Below are 22,536 nucleotides of genomic sequence, written 5' to 3' on the forward strand. Positions count from 1 at the left end.
AAAATTCCAATGTTCTCCAAGAGGTGGATAGATTGTAATACCTACATTTGATGGAATATTACTTGGCAATAAAAAAGAATGAACTCTTAATACAATAAACAATATGGATACATCTCAAAATAACTGTTTTGAGTGAAAGAAGCCAGACAAAAAAAGTATACTGCATAATTCCAATTATATAAAATGCTAGAAAAATGCAACTAACCAAAAGCATGTTAATGGATACCTGGTTTAGGGTGGGGGCAAGGGAGAGAAAGGAAATACAAAAGAAGATGAGGAAAGGCTTGAGGGTATTAGATATGTTCACTATTGTGGTAATGGCTTCACAGGTGTATACATGTCAAAACATAAAATTCTACACTTCAAATATATGCTATTTGTCAATTATATACCCACAAAGCTCTAAAATATGTGTGTATATATTTAAAACTGTTAAGAACAACTAAATTTCTCAAGTAATATTGGACATATAATAACAACATTGTAGTTTGTCTCACCCCTAAAAATCTTAAACATTTGTCTTGGCACAAAAATAAAAAATAAGGTATATTTCCTCACCTCAATGACACTGGCATTAGACACCATCCCCTGAGAGGACTGGACCCAGAGCAGGATTAGTGCATCGCAAAGTTCAAAAAAAGCAGCAAGATTGACCACAACTTCATGGGGCAGGCTGTGATAGCTTTCTGGATCTTAGAGTTGACACAAATAAGAATATTCCATCAGATTTAAATTAATATCTGGACATTTTTAAAATCAACTGTAATATGGAACTTAACTGCATCTCTAGTATGAAGGTCAATTTTAAAGGTCAAAATTGAAAGCAAATTCTTAGCCTACTATTATATTACACTTAGCAAATCAGGTATGCATATCTATAGAAGTTCTTAACGTCTTAATGAAAAATGAAAATTAAAGAGCAATAATGGGTATTTTACAAGTACTTGTTTATTTATTTATTTTAAAGATTTATTTATTTATTTGACAGAGAGAGAGAGAGACAGCGAGGAAGGGAACACAAGCAGGGGAGTGGGAGAGGGAGAAGCAGGCTTCCCACCGAGCAGGGAGCCCGATGCGGGGCTCAATCCCAGGACCCCGGGATCATGACCTGAGCCAAAGGCAGACGCTTAATGACTGAGCCACCCAGGGCGCCCCACAAGTAATTGTTTAAATACAAAACAAAAACAAAGTGTATATATGTTTGAATGAATAGATAGCACAGAGGAGAAGATACAAAGGAATGTGACTATTAACAATAACTGCTTCAAAGGCAGACTTCTTCAATTTTTATGCTTCCATATAGTCCAAATTTTTTCCAACAAGCACAGATACCTTTTCAATTAAAAAAAAATAAAGGAAGGATGAAGAAAGAACCTATAACGAAATACTTAGGAGCATGAACTTTTTGAGCCAACAGACCTAGATTTCAGATTCTAGTTCTGTTACTTGCTAGAGATGTGACCATGAGCATCTCTGTACATCCCTCTCCTCTTTCACAGCATGGGACCTACACCACATAAGGTTACTATAAAAAGTAAATGAAATCAAGGACATGTACAAAGCAGTTAGTCACTACTATTGAACAAATCAGGCCAAAAAATCAAAAGGAATCAGTAAAATGGCAGCAGCTGCTGAAGGTCTCTTAACTTTAGAGACATTCTATGATCAGATGCATAACTCAAGAATATAAAAAGTAAACTTCTTACCTTTATGGAACTCAAAGGCCATTCTTAAAACACTATTTCTTAACTTTTTGCCACCAACAGAAATCAAATTTGCTTCAGTAAAAATCCGTTTTTCCCGGTCAAGATATATGATTGTCCTGAAACGAGATCAATAACATAACAAATATTATTGGTTATTACTGTATACTACTTTGCAATCACATCCTCTTACCTGCTGAAATCCTGAGAATCCTTGGAAGATCAATCTCCTTCAACCTGCCATTCCTTTCCATCCCCTCCAAATTCTGGACTAAACAGAAAGAGTTGTGAAAGTGATGATGACTGAGTTGTTGGGGGTGTGGGGAGTGGGGAAGACAGATGACTGGGAAAAGCTGCATCTAGGGAAACTGCCAGGCTCTGCTGTGATCTGACACTCTACACTGTGAACTCTTAAAAGTGGCCATCATAAAATTAATCTCTGGTGTTATAAGTTACCTAGGGAGGCACAAGGGGGTGTTACTAGGAGGGGAGATAAGAGGGCCTTGAGGTGCTAGTTCATACCAAATGCATGAGTTCACTTTGTGAAAATTCATCAAAACCAAATATACTCATTATTAAGTGTACTTTTCTGTAATGTACATTATACCTCAGTTATAAAATTATTTTTAAAAATGTATTACATTACACTGTATGCCAATTAAAAAACTACTGCTGGCCATTACATTAAATGTGAGGAAAGACCAGCTTATATAACAATTAGATAAATTTATATGTTGAGTATGCACGTAAGCATGCAGGTGTTACATGTCTCAACATTAGAGGATGGGAAATGATGTGGACACAAGGCTGAGGAAAGGACCTGTAAGAGAATGAGCAGGTATGGGCGCCTGGGTGGCTCAGATGGTTAAGCGTCTGCCTTCGGCTCAGGTCATGATCCCAGGGTCCTGGGATCGAGTCCCGCATCGGGCTCCCTGCTCCTTGGGAGCCTGCTTCTCCCTCTGCCTCTCTCTCTCTCTCTCTGTCTCTCATGAATGAATAAATAAAATCTTAAAAAAAAAAAAAAGAGAATGAGCAGGTGAATATGGGAGGAGCTGCCGAGAATCATGAATAGAAAACAAGAGAAACATGACTATCTTATGATAAAAGATTAATTGCAAAATATAACACAACATTAACATTGAGTTAGTGTATCTCTTAAAGCATCCTATTAAATTATTAAGAACTTGCAGCATTTCCAGGCATTTTTTTTTTTTTTTGACATCAGAGTTACTTCATTGAGCATGTAGCATGAAGGCAATCCCATCTAACATCCCACCACTTCTCAGGTTCAGGAGATTAAACACATGTAAGCTAAATTTGACAGAATTTAGAAAAGGTATAATCTCTAAAGCTATATTGTACAGTGAGGCAAAGAGTGCCCAGAATAGCAGGCTTCACCTACTTGTTTGCAACGGACTCTAAAAGGGCAAAGAGCTGCTCGGGCTCGTCTGTTTGTGGGTCAAAGTCCATCGAATTTCTAATGATGTCCAAAGCCTGCATGTTCCATCGGGGGTCCAAAGGGATCACATATTCATCTGGTTTAAAAAACAAAACAAGAAGTAGAATTTTGGAGTTAAACTCCTTGCCTAGAAAATTTCAGTGGAAGATTTGCACTGTCTTAATTTGATCACATTCAGTCCTGATGGCAAAGAGACAGAATAGGAAAATTGCTGGTTTCAGCCCACAACACTAGAAAAGTAAAATTCAAGTGCTTTTACACTATTTTCTTTCTAAATGCAAAATTTCTACTAGTCCTGAAAATTCATTCCACTGTAGGATATAAGGTAATCCCTCTGGAACACAAGCATTCTGACCAATACATTCACTTGCTCAGGTCCCACTGCTGGTAAGAAAACAATCCATGAGCTTAATCACCCAATCTGTTGTCATTAACCTCAAAAAAACTAACTCACATGGAGGAAAAATGAAAGAACACATCTCATTTGCTTTCAAAAAGAAAAACAACTCAAGGGGCACCTGGGTGGCAGAGTCAGTTAAGTGTCCGACTCTTGGTTTCAGCTCAGATTCTGATCTCAGGGTCATGGAATCTAGTCCTGTGTCAGGCCCCAAGTGTGTGGAGTCTGCTTGAGATTCTCTCTCCCCCTCCCTCTGCCCTTCCCCCCTGCACTCGTGCGCACAAGTGCACTCTCTCAAGTAAATAAATAAATCTTTAAAACACACACACAAAAAAAAAACCCTCAAAATTTTGCTTAAAAGCCCTTTCTTTATAATCAGATAATGTAGCATATGCTGCTTCTTTGGCTTAAATTTGGTACGTCTTCTGTAAAGCAGCAGTGATCAGATCTGACCCTTCTCCAGAGGTTGTGAGAACCCAAGGAATGAAGTTAAGACAAAACAATAGTAACATTAGGGGCACCTGGGTGGCTCAGTTCGTTAAGCATCTGCCTTCGGCTCAGGTCATGATCCCAGGGTCCTGGGATCGAGCCCCGCATCGGGCTCCCTGCTCGGCAGGAAGCCTGCTTCTCCCTCTCCCACTCCCCCGCTTGTGTTCCCTCTCTCGCTGTCTCTCTCTCTGTCAAATAAATAAATAAAATCTTTTAACAAAAAAACAGTGGTAACATTAACTTGAAGGTGGCTGGGTAGGTCAGTGGAGCACTTCAAGTTTTATCATACACTAGACTAACAAATGCCTACTGTCAACAGCAAAGTACATGAAGGACAGACCCCATATTCCAAAGTCCAGTAAGACTACATGATCCAGAGCTATACACTAGAAAAGGAAGATGAAGGTATACCTACTATGTTCCAACAGTGAGCAAATGATATCTACTAAAAAGGGAACCTGCTACTCTCTACTCTAGAACTATTCCCAAAGACCAAAATTTTTTCATACTTGGGAAGCCATGATTTAGGTCAGCCACAACATGATCACTACAGTAGTTTTTCCTACAGTTTGATTTCTTCCCAAACATTTACTTCGTTATCTTTAGTGTACATAAGGTAATTGGTTTAGCACAAAAGCATCATGCATATTTTCTTCTAAACCAAATGGCAATGGTATGTTTTAATCAATATCAAATGAAGATAGGGATGGGAAATTAAAAACCTGGTTCTACAAAAATGTCCCTAATTTCCTCATTAATGCTTATGTTTAATTAACTTTATATTATTCTCTTCAAGTAAGTTTGCAATCTTATTCCTTAATTAAAAATAAATTCTGGGGGTGCTTGGGTGGCTCAGTCGCTTAAGCGTTTGCCTTCTGCTCAGGTCATGATCTCAGGGTCCTGAGATAGAGCCCCATGTCGGGATCCCTGCTCAGTGGGGAGTCTGCTTCTCCCTCTCCCTCTGCCCCGCCCCCCAACTCGTCCTCTCTCTCTCAAATAAATAAAATCTTTAAAAAAATAAAAAAATAAATTCTGAATACCTCATTTGATAGCTTGAATGGCTATTTCTTTTATCATTATGGTTTTAAAACTTTATATTTAAGGCTTTATAACTTTTATTAAGGTTTTATATTTTCTGAAGTAATTCACACTGTATTGTTTACCCATCAAGTCAAATAGCTCATAGTTTAAACCCTTTCTGTTAACAAATGAGAATGCTCTGAGTGGAAGGGACCGCAGAGAAATGAATATAATTCCCATATTTTCCAAACACAGGCAGTAAGTATGAATGATGGGTCTCAAATGAACAAGCCAGTTTGTGTTTAAGTTGGGACCAGAGACCAGTCTTCCAACTCCTGTGCTCTCCCTACTATGTTGTGTATCATCATCATCTTTCAAAGACTAAAGGATTTCAAACAAAGAAGTGGAATTTGCATCTGAATACTGTGAGTCTTCCAAAATACAGTGTTTATTACAGTGGCAGTTCTGACAGTCTTTTTCCATGGACTTGATGGGACCAGGTTCCTAAACTGTGCGGAGAACTCGAAATTAAATCAGGTGCAGTACCTGTTATATTTGGTTGTAATATTTTGATGACATTGCTGACCCCAGCTGAGAGAGAATTTGAATAAAAATTCCTAAGAGATGCAGCATTGGCTTCCAAATTAATCTGTACTGATTCTGTGGAGGAAGGAGAAGCAAATGTTAATATTTGAAGTGGGGCTGTCCAAGCAAACTTTTTGCAGTGATGGAAACATCCTATAGTTGCACTGTCAGAGTAGCCACTAGTCACGTGTTAACAAGTACATGAAATGTGGCCAGTGCAACTAAGGACTGGATTTTAGATTTTATTTAATTTTAATTAATTTATATTTACATTTTAGTAGCTACCTGTGGCTGGTAGCTCTCATATAGGACAACGCAGATAAAATATATAAATTCTCTCTATACAATTTTAGACAGATCACATGCACCACATAATACACACATTCTCTAAGTTCTCATGAATAAAAAGGTTCATGCAAACTCAATTACTTTAGGCAACAAGTTCTACCAACAAATTCCAAGTCCTGTACTTTGCAACCCATGCAATGTTGTTATTGTTGGTTTTTCCTCTTAAAATGAAAAAGTACAAAGAAATTAAGCATGACAACTTAGACCACTGGAACTAAAGTAAGTCTCTTATGCACTTTTAGGGGAAATGAGGTTACCAAAAGCAACCTTCCCCAGTCAGGATGACTGTATAGCAGAAGTATAGCAGCATGTTCAAAAAATAAACAGTAACATAACATGGTACATTTTCCTTTTGTATTTGATAGGAAGGTGGAAGATCCTGAAATGCTAAGGATTACATGGGGGCAAAGTTTCTCTTAGAACATATCTAAGGGCAGATATATATGTGCCTTAATTTTTTTTTTTAACAGCTATACAAACAGTAATGCCAAGTCACAAATTTCTTGCTAGATCTCCCAGATAGAATTTTGACAGTATCCTCACAGAATAACACAGCTACTGAGGCCCTAAAATAGTATAAGTGTAAATATATTCACTTACTATACAAATTAAGCTTTTTGACTCACCCAGCCCCTGTGGTATATTCTTGGCTAAATGATAAAGCCATTTAACTCTGAGCATCCAATCTTGATTGGTTGCTCTTTCTATAAGCAATTTAACAGCCATGGCCAGAACATCTGTTTCATCGATCCAGTAAGTATCCACTTCAACTGAACTGAATTTCAAGCTCTCGGGGTTAGAGGACTGCATAATTTTCTCTAAGTCTGGCAAGGTAAGAGGCTGAATCCTGAAATTCATTAGAAAAAATAAGGCAAAATCAGTACTAGAATGAACTTTCATTTTATATTTCAAAGAACCAGGAAAATAACTTTACAAATATGGATCCAAGAGGTAATGGGGAAAGATTAGTCCCCTTCAAAGGAGGACAATTAAAACATATTGAGTGAATAATAATAGGGAGCAATATTACAATGAACAAGAAACTATGACAGCTGGGTAATAAATGACCACATCACATTCTGGTCAAACATGTTGGTCATGATCACTACCATCAAAAAAAAAAAAGAGTCAAGACGCCAAACAGACACAAGCTGAAGGCTCCACTAACCTGGCCCAGCTGCTGGTTTTCATGCTCATCCTGTTGAGGCAATATACTAAGATCTGTCCATCATTTCGGACTATAGACAGGTGAGAATCTTCAGTAGCAAAGAGAGCCGAGGGCAGAGAATCTGGCCACAGGCCCATGGCAAGGATGGAGTTACCCCAGGTTTCATGTGCTCGCAGGGAAAAAACATGTTTCTCCAGTAAAGCCTGTGCGAGCTGGTAGGAGATAAAAACATGTGGTGTACAGGCAACATATAAGTGCTATCACCAGAAACGAGTAGAATATTAATGGTTTTCCAAGACCTTTGTGATTATCTCATGACAACTCTCATCACAGCCTTCAATATTCAACATTACAAGGTAAATTCCACTTTGTCTGCTAAGCTAAGTTTCGAAGAAGTAGTATTTACATTTAACCTATTTTCCAGAAATGTTTTAGATGCCAGATCTCTACTAAAGAGTAACTGAAGTGCTCCACTCTCAGTCCATTAAAGTTACCATCAATAGAAAGAATTTCCTCCACCTAAATAATGTAGAGTGTTATAACTGAGGAAGCTGTTTGAAACACTTCATAGTACCTTATGGTTTGCTGGTGAATGCTGGGAGTGGACATATGCTTCCCAGCATACTTCAGAAAAGGCTCTGTCTAAACTCAGCCCTCGCTGTAGGTACTGCACAATGAGTAAGGCTGTCTGAATCAGAGTTGAAATAGAGGACGTTGCAGAACCTATAAAGAAAAAAATTGCCATTTATGGGGAACAGATTCCGCAAAATCTCCAGTGAAAACAGATAAATTCATCTTCACATCAAACTTTGTTCCACTCAAATCCACCCAGATACTTACCTTAGAAAGCCTTCTAAGTGGAATCTAGGGCTCAGTAGCACATTATGGACTTGTGGGAACATTCATATTCCTTCCCTATCCTGCCTCCCTCCCTCCCTTTCTGGCTCTCAAAAGTATGTTGCAGGAAAGCGACAATTACAAGTATGACAAAGCCTGGTCATATATATCCTTAATCTAAAGTTGATACACACTGAAGTAGCAAAATGAGCGTGACCTCATAAAGGACGATGCGCTTTCAAATACAACAGAACTGCATTCAAACCTCACTGTTTGGCTTTGATGAGTTACTCAACCTCTCTGAGCCCTATCTGTAAAATGAAAACATGCTTTGAAGAACTATTGTGAAGACTAAAAAAGCAACTGACATTGTACCTAATACACAGCAGTTAGTCAATAAATAGCATTTCATTTTTTATCATTACCTTTGTTATTATTCTTGCCTGTTCCTGTATATTTGGACATTTAGAAGAAGAAACACTAGTTTTAAGCAGTTCAAAGTTCCCTCTTAATTCTACCTTCAAAAGACTCAATGACCATCCTGAAGATAAGAGGGACAAACTTTACAAATTTTAGTGCCTAAAGCAGTATTCCTCAAAATAAGGGTATCTGAATGAATCCATCAGAATTACCTGGGAAGCTTCTTTAAAATACTAATTTCTGTGCATCACACAGACTTGCTGAACGCAATCTCTTAGGGGGAATAAGGGCATCAGCACATTTCCATTTTTAACACATTTTTCTGATGACTTCTATTTGTATGTACACTAAATTTAAGAACTCCTAGATGAGCAGTCAAATGGAATAACATATGAATTTCTAGAAGAATAAAACTCTGCAGAGGCCTAGAATTCAAGCATCTTACCTACTACAGTGCTTTGGATCTCTGTGTGTAGAGCCAAGAGGCTGTCACACACACTATCCCCCACCAACCCAAGGCTGTGCAGCAGAACCTTCAGATCCAGGTCATCTGGGATGTTCCCATCCCCTTCTCCTGAAATGTAGATTTCAAGTCCACGATTCCTCATAGCTCGGGATATTTCTCCATGAACAGGATCCATCGAGAGAAAAAGTCTAGCAATTCAAAGAAAAAAAAAATTAAACTCCCAGTTATAACCAATGATGCGGCTCAGCAACAACTGGTGAGGGCAAATCCTATGTGGTTCATCTTTAGGGAGCTTGAGATAACCACTAACTCAAAGTCTTCCACTTTCATCTGTATTCTATCTTCTAGTGCCAAAATGCATCAAAACAGCAAAATCAGTTTCTCTAAACCTACTCTCCTTAGAAACTATTGTTTATCCAGTGCACCTTTGATGCTGAGAATGTTAAAATTCTTACTTTCAGATATTACCCAAATCAGATAGTGCTAATTCATCATTCTAACTCACCTACAGAGATTAGAAAAGGGAGCAGTGTATTCTCCTGAAACAATTACCTTCATATATTCGATGTCTAGCAACATCTGCACCTAGCCATCTGACATCTCCAATGCTATACAGTGGATTCCTTGCTGAACTTCCCCATGTCAAACCTGCTCCTTTGCCAGTCTTCCCTTTCTCAATAAATGGCTCCCATATTTACCCAGTTACTCAAGCCAAAAGCTTAGGTAAAATCCTTGCTGCTTCTTTTTTCAACCTACCCAACCATCAGCAATTCCCACTCATATGGCCACCCTAGTCTAAGCTAACATATATCTTGCCTGAACCACTGCGAAAGACTTGTGATCAGTCTCCCTGCTTCAACCCTTTAACACCAACCCACTGCAGGGACCTCACCTCTTGATTATTTATTATTATTTCATTTTTTAAAGTAAGCTCTGTGCCCAATGTGGAGCTTAAACTCACAACCCTGAGATCAAGCGTTATATGCTCTACTTACTGAGCCAGCCAGGAGCCCCCCTTCTTTACTGATGTGCTCCCAGAGTCTGCCAAATAGCAAAGCCTCCATAAATATGTGTTAACTGAATCAATAAACAGGTGAACATACTTATGACTGGATCATAAATATAACATGTAAGAAGGTCCCACTGAATGTCTACCTCTCCCACTGAGACAGTCAGATTCTTAGGCAGAAACTTAAGAGGCACAAATACCTGAAATTGGGATTTGGTGTTATGGTGGGAGTGGATCCATCTATCAGTCCTCTCTCACTAAGAGTGAGAACACCTCCAGGCTCAAGCAAAGCATTCAAACGATCCAGCACTGATGGGCTGCAGAGAGAATTCAAATACAATGGTGACAGACTGAAATGCTGCACTGGTTCTACTTTTCCTTGCACAGGCCTCCCACTGCTCCTGACCCATGTCCTCCTTCAGCATGGACCACGCCCCCATATAGAATTGTGTTCTCTCTCCCCGTCCATTCCCCTTATCGCTCCCCAAGGTATGTTGCCCAGAGATTCATACACAGTAAATATACAAAATATTTGTTCAGTAAGTAAATAAAATAAAGGAAAATTATTCCATGATCTATAGCTCTTTCTTTTCTCTTTCCCTCTTCCATCTCCCCCACTTCCCAGCATTATCAAATCAATCTGAAGGCAACTGGGTTTCAATTCAAACATTCTGAAAAATGCTCCAGGTAGAGAAACCCATCATCTGACCTGGAGTAGTTTCTATTACGCTGTGTACTATGTAGTTTTATGCATTTTTCCTTACTTTAGAATCAAAGCAATACACACTGATGCACATTTACTAAATGTCTGCCCTGTAAAAGATCCTCCATTTCAAAAATTTGCCTTCAAGAATGCCCCTAACAAAAAGAGTATTTTTGATGTTAAATAAAAAGGTCTACCTCAAAAACGGTTGGAAAAGTAATCCAATTCTGTTAGCCTTCAGGTTAGCTCAAAACAGTCATACAGAACTAAAATCTTGCAGCTAATGACCAACTACCTTTGTTCACCACAGGGATCAGTCTACAGAATATGGTTGAGGATTTGTTTCTAGTTAACAATGGGTTCAAAATACCAGCGCTTCCAACTGGGTTTCTACTTTGATAAGCATATCTCAAATTTCAATTCTGTGATTAAGCAGAAGGTCCTTACTTGCAGAAGTTAACATTGTCCATCAAAAGCCAATCTCCAGACTTCAGAGCCCGAACCAACATGCTGTCGACCCATTCAAACGTGCCATGGCTGTGGCCACTGGTGGACTGCAGAAGCTTTACCCCAAAATTCCGGAACTCTTCCACAAGTTTGGCAAACTCTGAAATGTCACAGCCACAGCACTTAATTTCAAACCAGGGCAATAAAAAAACCAACAAAAGAAAAACAAAAACCCCTAAGAGTTTATTAAAAAAAAATTGGAAACCTAACGGCCCAAGTTTTAAAAGTTTCATAATGAAGTATAAATAGGGCGCCTGGGTGGCTCAGTTGGTTAAGAGACTGCCTTCGGCTCAGGTCATGATCTTGGAGTTCCGGGATCAAGCCCCACATCGGGCTCCCTGCTCAGCGGGAGTCTGCTTCTCCCTCTGACCCTCCTCCCTCTCATGCTCTCTGTCTCTCATTCTCTCTCTCGCAAATAAAGAAAAATCTTTAAAAAAAAATAAATAAAGGTTTTTGTTTAAACAAAACAGGTAAAAAAAAAATTAGGTCTTGTAGCAGAAAATACTTTTTAATGACTTTCTGAATTAATGGCTAGGTAGAGGTGACTCAAAGGTGACAGAAAAGGTAAATAATCTTGGTTACAATTTCTCAAATGGCATAAGGAGAATAGTGCCTCCCACCTATTACTGCATTTTTATCAAATGAAAGGGCATTAAAAGTTGGCACAATGAAAATCAATGTCATTAAACCAGGCTTTCTTTATAATGACCATATCACAGGACTAGAGTAACAATTGCTATTTATTTGCCTAGTGCTTTATAGTTTATATAACCCATCCCTAGAAATTTTTCAATTGCTCTTTTTTTTATTGGAAATTGCCTTATGACCCTTGTTCATATCACAAAGTATAATGCATTGGACCCCATGAGAAATAATAAAGTTTTGACTTTACCTCCACTGTTAACAAATAAAAAGCTATACAAAACATACGATATAGCTGCTTTCAGACACTGGTCAACAGCACAAGGCTGTGATACCTGAGGAAAAAACCCTATAATTGCCCTCAATTTTGCCTGGAAGCAATTTCTGAATTGCAAAGCAAGGAGAGGAAACTCAAACATACAAGAGCAGTTTCACTGATTTGAGCAAACAGACTGGAACTCAGGGAGGCCAAGACAACTAGACTGAAGGGCAGAGCACTTGGGATGAAGGAGCTACTCAAAAAGCTCCAGAAATCTAGATAAGGCCGCTGGAGTCTTTGGCTAAATAACAGTCTGCATATGCACGTAAAAGGTGAGGGAGGTTCCACAAGGGTAAGAAAACTTGCAAGGAAAGGACAATTGTTGGGGAGTTATGATTGGAACAATTCCCAGAGTTCATACAAGCCTGAGTATTGCTCCAATTCCTACCAGCCACTGTCTGAAGAGACCCCACTGAATACACAGGCCATTCAGTAGAGATGCCATGCAAACTATGCCTCAATAGTGGGCCTAATCTTGGGGCGCCTGGGTGGCTCAGTCAGTTAAGCATCTGCCTTTGGCTCAGGTCATGATCCCGGGGTCCTGGGATCGAACCCCACATCGGGCTCCTTGCTCAGTGGGGAGCCTGCTTCTCCCTCTCCCTCTGCCTGCCGCTCCCCCTGCTTTTGCTCTCTCTGTCAAATAAACAAATAAAATCTTAAAAAAAAAAAAAAAAAATAGTGGGGCTAATCTAGCCCTAGAGTAAAGGTTACTCTGAACTGACCTTAAAAAGCTTGAAATCAAGCTTGAAAAGATCAAAATGATCTGGTTCAACATGGCAGTGCAGAAAGATCCTGAATTCACCTACCCCCATGGACACACTGAATCGACAGCTACATATGGAACAACTTCCTCAAAAAAAAACACAAAACAACAACAACAACAAAACCCCTGAAGTCTGACGACTACACACCAGGCAAATGAAAACAAACAAAATAAAAAACACCACACTGAAGCAGGTAGGAGAGGCTGAGAAATAATCTCACCATAAACCCCACCCCCAGGGCTGTGACCCACAACCAGGAAGGACCTGAAAACCAGGAATCCCAACTTTTAAAACATGTACCTGAAAGGCAAGCCCTCAAAACTTCTATCTTCTAAAAGCAATAGAGCTTGCATCTCAAGAGCACAAGACTGTGATTAGAGAAAGGGCTCACACACTCAGACTCCACCCCAAGGTCCAGCTCAGAGGCAGCCAACTGCACCCAGAATTAAAGTGAAGGAGGCTCACCTGCCTGTATTAAAGATAACCTGAGGAGCAGGCATCTAATATAACATATACATCCTAGAGCCTGCTGGAACACTCTCCAGGGAAGAAGACAGGTGCCATCTTTGTGCTCTTCCTCTGTGGAGCTCAAAAGCACCAGTACCTCCCAGAAAGCCTTTTACATAAGTCTCAGGGCCCTGATTTTTATAGCTACCCCCCAGGGATGCCTCTTGATCCTCTGGCTCTGGAGGCCAGGAGAGCTTGAGTTCCTGATCCCATGGGACTGTAACATATCAGTGTCACCCAGAAAGAAGATAGAATTGGTAAATTCTACCAAACATTCAAAAAGAATAAGTATCAATCCTTCTCAAACACTTCCCCACCCCCCAAAAAAAAGCAGAAGAGGAAGAAGAGAAGGGAACTTTTCCAAACCCATTTTATAAAGTCAGCATTACCCTGATACCAAAACCAGACAAGGGTGCCACAAGAAAAGAAAGTTACAGCCTAGGGGCGCCTGGCTGGCGCAGTTGGTAGAGCATGCAACTCTTGATCTGAGGGTCATGAGTTCAAGCCCCACATTGGGCGTGGAGCCTACTTAAAAAAAAACAAAAAAAAAATTATAGACTAATATTACTGATAAACATAGATCCAAAAATTCTCAACAAAACAATCAAACTAAATTCAACAATACAGTGAAAGGAACATACACTACAATCAAGTGGGATTTATTCCAGGGATATAAGAATGGTTCAACATCTGCAAATCAATGTGATACCACACATTAACAAAATGAAGGATAAAAATCATATGATTATTTCAATATATGCAGAAAAAGCACTTGACAAAATTCAACATCCATTCATGATTTAAAAAAACTCTTAATAAAGTGGGTATAGAAGGAATATGCATCAATGTAATAAAAGCTACATAAGACAAGCTTACAGATAACATCATTACTTAACAATGAAAAGCTGAAAGCTTTTCCTCTGAGATCAGGAACAAGACAAGGATGTCCACTCTCACCATTTTATTCAACATAATACTGGAATTCCAGGCCAGAGCAATTAGGAGAGAAAAATAAGAGGCATCCAAAATGGAAAGGAAAAAAGGAAAACTGTCACTATTTGCACATGATGTAAAATTACATACAGAAAACCCTACATCACACACACACACACACACACACACACACACAGAATAAACGAACTGAGTAAAGTTACAGGACACAAGAGCAATACACAAAAACCCATTGTGTTTCTATATACTAATAATAAACTATCAGAAAGTGAAATTGAAATGATCACATTTACAATCACATTTAAAAAAAGCCTAGGAATGGGCGCCTGGGTGGCTCAGTTGGTTAAGCGACTGCCTTCGGCTCGGGTCATGATCCTGGAGTCCCGGGATCGAGTCCCACATCAGGCTCCCTGCTCAGCGGGGAGTCTGCTTCTCCCTCTGACCCTCCTCCCTCTCATTCTCTCTGTCTCAAATAAATAAATAAAATCTTTAAAAAAAAAAAAAAAAAAAAGCCTAGGAATAAATTTAACCAAGGAGGTGAAAGATCTGTATGTTGAAAACTCTAAGACATTAAGAAATTATGTAGACACAAATAAATGGAAAGATATTCCATGCTCATGGATTGGATGAATGTTGTTAAAATGTCCATACTACCCAAAGCAATATACAGATTAAATGCAATCCCTATCAAAATTCCAGTGTATTTTTCTCCAAAATAGAGGCTAAAATTTGTATGGAACCACAGAAGACCGCAAATGGCCACAGCAATCTTAAAACAAAAGAACAAAGCTGGAGGCATCGAGTTCCCTTATTTCAAACTATATTTCAAAGCTAAAGTAATTAAAACAGCATGATACTGGCATTAAAAACAGACACATAGATCAGTGGAACAGAAAAGAGAGCCCAGAAATAAACCCACACATATATGGTCAATTGATTTATTACAAAGGAACAAAGAATACACAATGAGGAAAGGACAATCTCTTCAATTAAAAGCAGTGATGGGGAAATTGGATAGCCACATACAAAAGAATAAAACGGTAACCACTTATCCTATACTACACACAAAAATTCAAAATGGATTAAAGACTTGAATGAAAGACCTGAAACCACAAAACTCCTAGAAGAAAAGCTAAGTGGTAAGCTCCTTGACATAGGTCTTGGTGATGATTTTTTTTAATATAACACCAAAAACAAAAATAAACAAGTAGGACTACATCAAACTAAAATGTTTTGGAACAGCAAGGGAAACCATCAACAAAATGAAAAGGTAACCTACTGAATGGGAGAAAATATTTGCAAGTCATATATCTGATAAGGGGTTAATATCCAAAACCTATAAATAACTCATACATCTCAACAGCAAAATTACAATCAAACCCATTAAAAACTGAGCAGGGGATCTGAATAGATTTTTCCAATGACCTATAGATAGCCAACAGGTACATGAAAAGATGCTCAGAGTAATTGAGGGAAATGTAAATCACAACCAAAATGAGAGATCACCTCACACCTGTTAGAACGGCTATTATCAAATAAGAAATAACAAGTGTTCACAAGCATATGGAGAAAAGGGAACCCTTGTGCACTACTTGTGAGAATGTAAATTTGTACAGTCACTATGGAAAACAGTACAGAAGTTCCTCAAAAAATTAAAAATGGAACTACATATGATCCAGCAATTCCACTTCTGGGTATTTATCCTAAGAAAATGATAACACTAACTTGAAAAGATGTATGCAACACCATGTTCGCTGCAGGACTGTTTACAACAGCCAAGATATGGAAACAACCTAATTGTCTATTCATAGATGAATGGTTAAAGAAATTGTGGTGTGTGTACACACACACACACACACACACACGAATATTATTTAGCCATAGAAAAGAATGAAATCTTGCCATCTATGACAACATGGATGGACCTCAAGAACATTATGCTAAGTGAAATAAGTCAGAGCAAGACAAATACCATATGATCTCTCTTACATGTATGATCTTAAACAAAAGACCAAGCTTCTGGATACAGAGAACAGGTTGGAGGTTGAGGGAGTTGTGGGGGAGAAATGGGTGAACTGTTTGGTTTTTTTAAGTCTAAATAGATCAAATAAAAATACAAGATCAAACTAATCCACAAAGTCCAGAAGTCTTTAAAGAAATACAGTTGACACTTAAAAAACAAAGGGGATAAGGGTGCTAACCTCTCCCCATTCAGTCAAAAATCCACGTATAACTTTTAACTCCTCAGAAACCTAACTACTAATAGCCATCTTGCCAATAACAGTCAATTAACACATTATGTACATTGTATATATATACTATATACTGTATTCATACAATAAAGTAAGCTAAAGAAAATTTTAAAAATTATAAGGAAAATACATTTACAGTACTGTACAGGTATTTCTTTGTTTTTGTTTTGTTTAGGATCATCAATTTTGGATTATTTTACATTAGCTTCATTTTACTTTCTAAAACAAAGATTTTCAAGTTTTGTTAATAACTATTACATTAATAAAAAATTACAGGGCGCCTGGGTGGCTCAGTTGGTTGAGCGACTGCCTTCGGCTCAGGTCATGATCCTGGAGTCCCGGGATCGAGTCCCGCATCGGGCTCCCCCTGCTCGGTGGGGAGTCTGCTTCTCCCTCTGACCCTCCTCCCTCTCATGCTCTCTGTCTCTCATGCTCCCTGTCTCAAATAAATAAATAAAATCTTTAAAAAAAAAAAAAAATTACAGATATTACCTTACAAATATATTACTACCTATATATGGACACGATATGGACAATGCTACATACATATCTGATAAACACATCCAAACACACATACCTGCCTTGGAGTAGGAGTTGATTTTATTGTTGAGTCGCTGCATAAGCAGTAATACCGCTTCCAGCTTGTTGACAATCTCCACTGTGATACCTTTACCACCATCTCCAAGACACTTGGGCTTATAAGTCAGAAGGAAGTGACTCCAGGCTCTTAGCACTACTTCTGTATCTTCAGCACTGATAAGGAGGCTGTCTCTTAACAGTGCCCTTAGAGTGCCCTCCACCTTTTCTAGCAGCTGCCTCCACGGACGTATAAGATCAACCTGAAATTTCCAGAGCACAAACTCATCATAGCCACTGACCAGACTCAAAAGAATACTCCTTTAAATTAAAAAAATAATAAATAAATAAAATACTACTTGTAGTCACCAACTCAAAAGACCATCGGTCAGACCACAGCATTATGTATGTTTTGCCTGAAAATGTGAAGGCAGACCATTTACCTGCTCAAATCCACCCAGAAGCTCTGTAGTGTCCATTGCACTGTTCATAGCCATGATCTTTAATGTGTGACCAGTCAGGTGTGCCAGAAGCTGGACCAGGCTGGTCTTGCCCACAGAGGCTGGCCCCACAAGTATAACCATCCAGCTCATCTGCACACACTTCATAATAGACTCCATAGGCCGTAACGACTGGTGCAAGAGTGACAGGGGACGGCGGGACAGTAGAGGAACGTAACTGCCACGGGAAAGGACTGAGTAGCCCAGCTGAAAAAGACATGCCGGTGAGATTTCACAAGTGTGCCTGGTTGTGGGAGCAGAGGAAATCAAAGAAAAATGTAAAAGAACAGAGGATATTCCTACATGCCTCACCTGAACATCATAAGGAGTGATGTGAAATAGTCTGGATCCCGTGTATGGGTTGGAACTTGAATTAAACACATTCTTGAATACAGCAATGACCTAAATGAAGATAATACAGTCAGAACACGAATCACTCCATCAAATTCTGAGCCAAAGCTTCTAGAAAACATGCACAGCAACAACAGTCTCAGCACTGTGAATGGACACTAGTCACAATTTCCTTATCCTTTTGAATCTTCTCCCATAAACTACATTTATTTAAATCTTCAAGATGAAAGCAAACTGGAACTCAAGCAAAGACTAGTCACTTAATCTCAAATTATTTGAGATTCCAGTTGACAATGTATCATAAATTAAAATCACGGATGTTATGGCAAATCTACAGATGAAAAATGAATATGCTCTCATCATTCAAGATATCACCTAAAAAGGTAGAGGAGAATAGTAGTCTGAGGATTATAAAGAACAATGACCATTTCTTGAGCACCTATTATGTGCCAAACATTATAGAGGTGCTTTATTATGTATGATCCTTATAGCCTTGCAAACTAGGTATCATTTCTACTTTACAGATATGGATAACAGGATTCATAAGAGTTGTAAGGATTTACTCATGGTTAGTAAGTGATTTTAGATCCAAGCCGGTCTCACTCCGAAACACCATTTTAGCTTTCTATTTCTGTAGAAGGACAACCAATGTTATTTCTCTGATTATTTACATTCAGTAATCACAACCTTACCAGAAATACAATTAGAAAACTTGCCACTAGCTCTACTTCTTTTCTGGATTTCTTTTTAAGAGGAGTTGAGGTAGGGGGTAAAGCAAGGAGTGTGTGAAATACACTAATTTAGCCCAGAGCAGCAGGAAAAATTCCAGCCACCCAGGATATGTACACCAAGTTGCAGGTTTCTAACAAAGCAGCAATACTCATATTAATCATTGTACACTGGACTAAAATCAGAAAATGACAATATTATAAAATAAGTCATAGGAATAGAATGTATAACATGGTGACTATAGTCAAGAATACTGTGTAACGTATTTGAAAATTGCTAAGAGAACAGGTTTAAAAAGTTGTCATCAAAAGTCTTTTGTAGGGCGCCTGGGTGGCTCAGTCGGTTAAGCGACTGCCTTCAGCTCAGGTCATGATCCTGGAGTCCCGGGATCGAGTCCCGCATTGGGCTCCCTGCTCGGCGGGGAGTCTGCTTCTCCCTCTGACCCTCCCCCCTCTCATGTGCTTGCTCTCTCTCATTCTTTCTCTCTCAAATAAATAAATTAAAAAAATCTTTAAAAAAAAAAAAAGTCTTTTGTAACTATGTAAGGTGAAACATGTTAATTAGACTTATTGCAGTGATCATTTCACAATGTATACAAATACTGAATCATTGTGTTGTACACCCAAAACTATATGTTGTATGTCAATTACACCTCAGCTAAAAAAATTAATGAGTTTGAGAAATATCAGGAAAAAAATGATGAAGATAAAATCATTATCAGTACCAAACGTTGACTAGACTCAAAAAGGAGCACAGGAGAAAAGTGCTCCTGTCACATACTTTTGGGTCCAGGTGTCTGATGACCTTATATTCTACTCCAAAGCAGATTATCCTTTCCTCTCCCTGACAGTCTACCAGAACTAAAATTACAAATACTTTCAAAATGTAGTTGATTTATTCAGTTTTACAAAGTCAGATTCAATTTACTCAAACTCTTCCAGCTTTGATAAGCCTTTTTCCTATTCACTGTGTGTGTGTGTGTGTGTGTGCACGCGTGCGCGCGCCTGTGCGCACGAATTACAATAACTAACATAGAGAAGTGATGGAAACCTTTCAGTGACATTCTATCTGACTAACATCAATTACCCAATAACTGGCCAGGGTCTGGCCACAATGAATACAGTATAATCAGTTAAGTGGACGAAGAAAATAAAATACTAGCTGATGGTATATGAATTATATATAATAAAATCATATTTTAAAAAACTAGGTGAGAGGCGCCTGGGTGGCTCAGTCGTTAAGCATCTGCCTTCAGCTCAGGTCATGATCTCAGGGTCCTGGGATCGAGCCCCGCATCGGGCTCCCTGCTCAGCCGGGAGCCTGCTTCTCCCTCTCCCACTCCCCCTGCTTGTATTCCCTCTCTAGCTGTCTCTCTCTCTGTGTCAAATAAATAAATAAAATCTTAACAAAAAAAACTAGGTGAATATTTTGTCCTAATATAATGACCAAAAGGCACTTGCACGTAATGAATGAGTTAACATTTGGCTACAATTGGGATATGGAAGGAAAGCTCTAGGCTGGAGTGCTGGCTCCAGCACTTACTATAGGTGATATTCCATGACTGTGGGCATTGAATCCTCATTGGTAGGAGGTCATGATAGTGCCTCCTGCCTGCAGCTACTGTATTCTGTGAGACTGGACTTTAAATACCACAAAGCAAAATGAACACACTATTAGTTTATTAGGTTAGGAATTCTAGTGTTATTTTCTGTTTACAAAGAGGTATTTTTACTTCCATTCAGATACAGAATATTCTCTTATGTAACTACTTATACTTTGTAGAGAAAAGACTTTGTAACTCAAAGTTTATTTAAAAACAGAAAACCCTCCTCCTCTACTGAGTATCACCTGTCTCCTCATGTTTCTCCCCTTTGCACCTTGAAAGAGGATAAAAGACCTAGTTCTTTATTACTGGGGGGCAAAACTGTTTTAAGAAGGTTTGCAATAAGAGGATTCAGATGGATAAATAAAGTGTGTACTCCAAAGCAAACTACTCTGCACTCTGACACCTCGAGGTAGGTGAACGTTTAGTCTCTTTCCTTTTTCCCCTCCCCCCCAGTTTGTGTTTTACTGATGCCAGTGCTCAAGCTTTGACCCTGTACTTTGCGGCGGGTTCAGCCACTCCTTCCGCTGCTGCTTCTTGGCCTTCAGGTTTTCCTCGTGTTTGCTCAGCTGGCGGTGCATGGCATGTGTCTTCTTGGGCTGCAGATCCAGGGGCTTGTACTTCTTACCTTTGTAGAATTTCCAGAGGTTCTCTTTCTGCGTCTGGTTGATGACTGTGATAACATGGGTGATGGCAGCTCGGAAGCCACGCCACCTGTCACACTGGCGACATGCAGCTGGGACAGCTCCACCTTCAGCTTTTCCAGCTGTTTAAGAAGCTCCTCCTTCTTCTTGCCAGGAAGGTCTCAAGCCTTCATCTTGGCCCTGCGTAATCCGCTGCTGCCGCCGGAAAGAGGCCGAAGGAAAGAGCTCTTTCCTTAACTTTTTTTTTTTTTTTAAAGATTTTATTTATTTATTTGACAGAGAGATAGAGAGCACAAGTAGGCAGAGGGAGAGGGAGAAGCAGGTTCTCCGCTGAGAAGGGAGCTGGGCATGGGGCTCGATCCCAGGACCCTAGGATCATGACCTGAGCCGAAGGCAGCCGCTTAACCGACTGAGCCACCCAGGCACCCCTCTTTCCTTAACTTCTAAATTCTAAGCAGCTTTAATGAGTTTAGTATTATTAGTGAGTATGCCCTTTCTCTCCCTTAGGAAATCAACTTTCAGATGGAAAGAAACACAAAGAACAAGTGTTAAATTCACCTTTTCTTTGTCTTCCTTGGTTCTCATTCTCTCACCATAGACCAAAAACACATGCTGACCAGGATCATAACACCCAGGGGACTGGTCAACTAGCATCAACTGACACCAACGAAAAAGGTCCCGAAGGTTGAATTCCCAGGGTCCTCCTTTTTGCCCCCATTTCTTCTCAACAGTCACTTCGTGATCAATCTAAAAAGAAAACAGCATTATTGGGAAACATGTCCCATTGCTAGGTGCATTGCATTAAGTACTATCAATGTACTACAAATGCATATACAATCTGAAATAGAAATTAGCAGGTTTGATACAAATGTCTCTTTCTCCCAACCCAGACATCTAAACCAGGAATACTCTTGTAAGCATTAACACTGATACACACAATAGATCTGAATTACTGTAATCCTCAAATGAATAGGTTCTTCCACTAGAAACTTGTACAATTCAATGTGGTTTATTTTAGATAGACTGGTAAATTTGATAGTGTCCCACGATGAAAAAAATGATGCTTCTATTATAGCATGAAAACTAAAAACAATTAATACAAGTAGGTACTTACTTGGTTGTTGAAAGCAACCATCTTCTTAACAATATTTTTGTCAATGGCTGGAAACAGAGTACTGGCAATGAACTCCATGTCAATTACTGTAAGGGGATCCACAAAGACCTACAGAATCCAAAAAGAACATGAAGAAATGCTATTGCTTCTCTTTCCTGAACACCAGGAAGGACTACCACTTGTAAGTAAAATTGTTATTTAACACCAAACTAACAGCACCTCAGTTTAGATATATATAAAATTTCAGTTACAGAAATCTCTTTTCTTGCATTTTTAGGATACAGAATCCTATAAAATATTTGAAATACAGGGCAACAGAGGTTTTGTTGTTGTTAGTTCCGCTCTAGTGAATTAAAGAAAAAAAGATACATACAACTTAAGTGCATTTGTTTATATTTTTAAGTATATATATATATTTTAAATTTCTCATGTATATAATGCCCTCAAAACTCAAGATGGTAAGGCATGGGAGC

At 39.0% G+C, this 22,536-nt stretch overlaps 1 protein-coding gene across 3 annotated transcripts in view; it reads right to left on the reverse strand.

The window, feature by feature from the left end:
* The window catches only part of MDN1 (midasin AAA ATPase 1), a 158,771-nt gene that overhangs the window by 56,108 nt on the left and 80,127 nt on the right, over positions 1–22,536 (reverse strand). For all 3 annotated transcript variants that reach the window (XR_014147804.1, XM_081828637.1, XM_081828638.1), the window contains exons 39-53: positions 22,064–22,171; positions 21,508–21,696; positions 17,935–18,024; positions 17,566–17,829; positions 17,124–17,385; positions 11,052–11,211; positions 10,102–10,218; positions 8,872–9,080; positions 7,744–7,892; positions 7,170–7,381; positions 6,628–6,848; positions 5,615–5,728; positions 3,106–3,238; positions 1,707–1,822; positions 559–692 (exon numbers count right to left, since the gene is read on the reverse strand). Coding sequence is in view for 2 of the 3 variants with exons in the window: in XM_081828637.1 (XP_081684763.1) it covers positions 559–692; positions 1,707–1,822; positions 3,106–3,238; positions 5,615–5,728; positions 6,628–6,848; positions 7,170–7,381; positions 7,744–7,892; positions 8,872–9,080; positions 10,102–10,218; positions 11,052–11,211; positions 17,124–17,385; positions 17,566–17,829; positions 17,935–18,024; positions 21,508–21,696; positions 22,064–22,171 (2,478 nt within the window). In the remaining variant the exon portion in view is untranslated. The remainder of the gene's footprint in view (positions 1–558; positions 693–1,706; positions 1,823–3,105; positions 3,239–5,614; positions 5,729–6,627; positions 6,849–7,169; positions 7,382–7,743; positions 7,893–8,871; positions 9,081–10,101; positions 10,219–11,051; positions 11,212–17,123; positions 17,386–17,565; positions 17,830–17,934; positions 18,025–21,507; positions 21,697–22,063; positions 22,172–22,536) is intronic.

The sequence above is a fragment of the Leptonychotes weddellii genome, chromosome 8, assembly GCF_054177405.1.
Source record: "Leptonychotes weddellii isolate Sample4059 chromosome 8, ASM5417740v2, whole genome shotgun sequence".
Classification (NCBI taxonomy): Eukaryota; Metazoa; Chordata; class Mammalia; order Carnivora; family Phocidae; genus Leptonychotes; species Leptonychotes weddellii.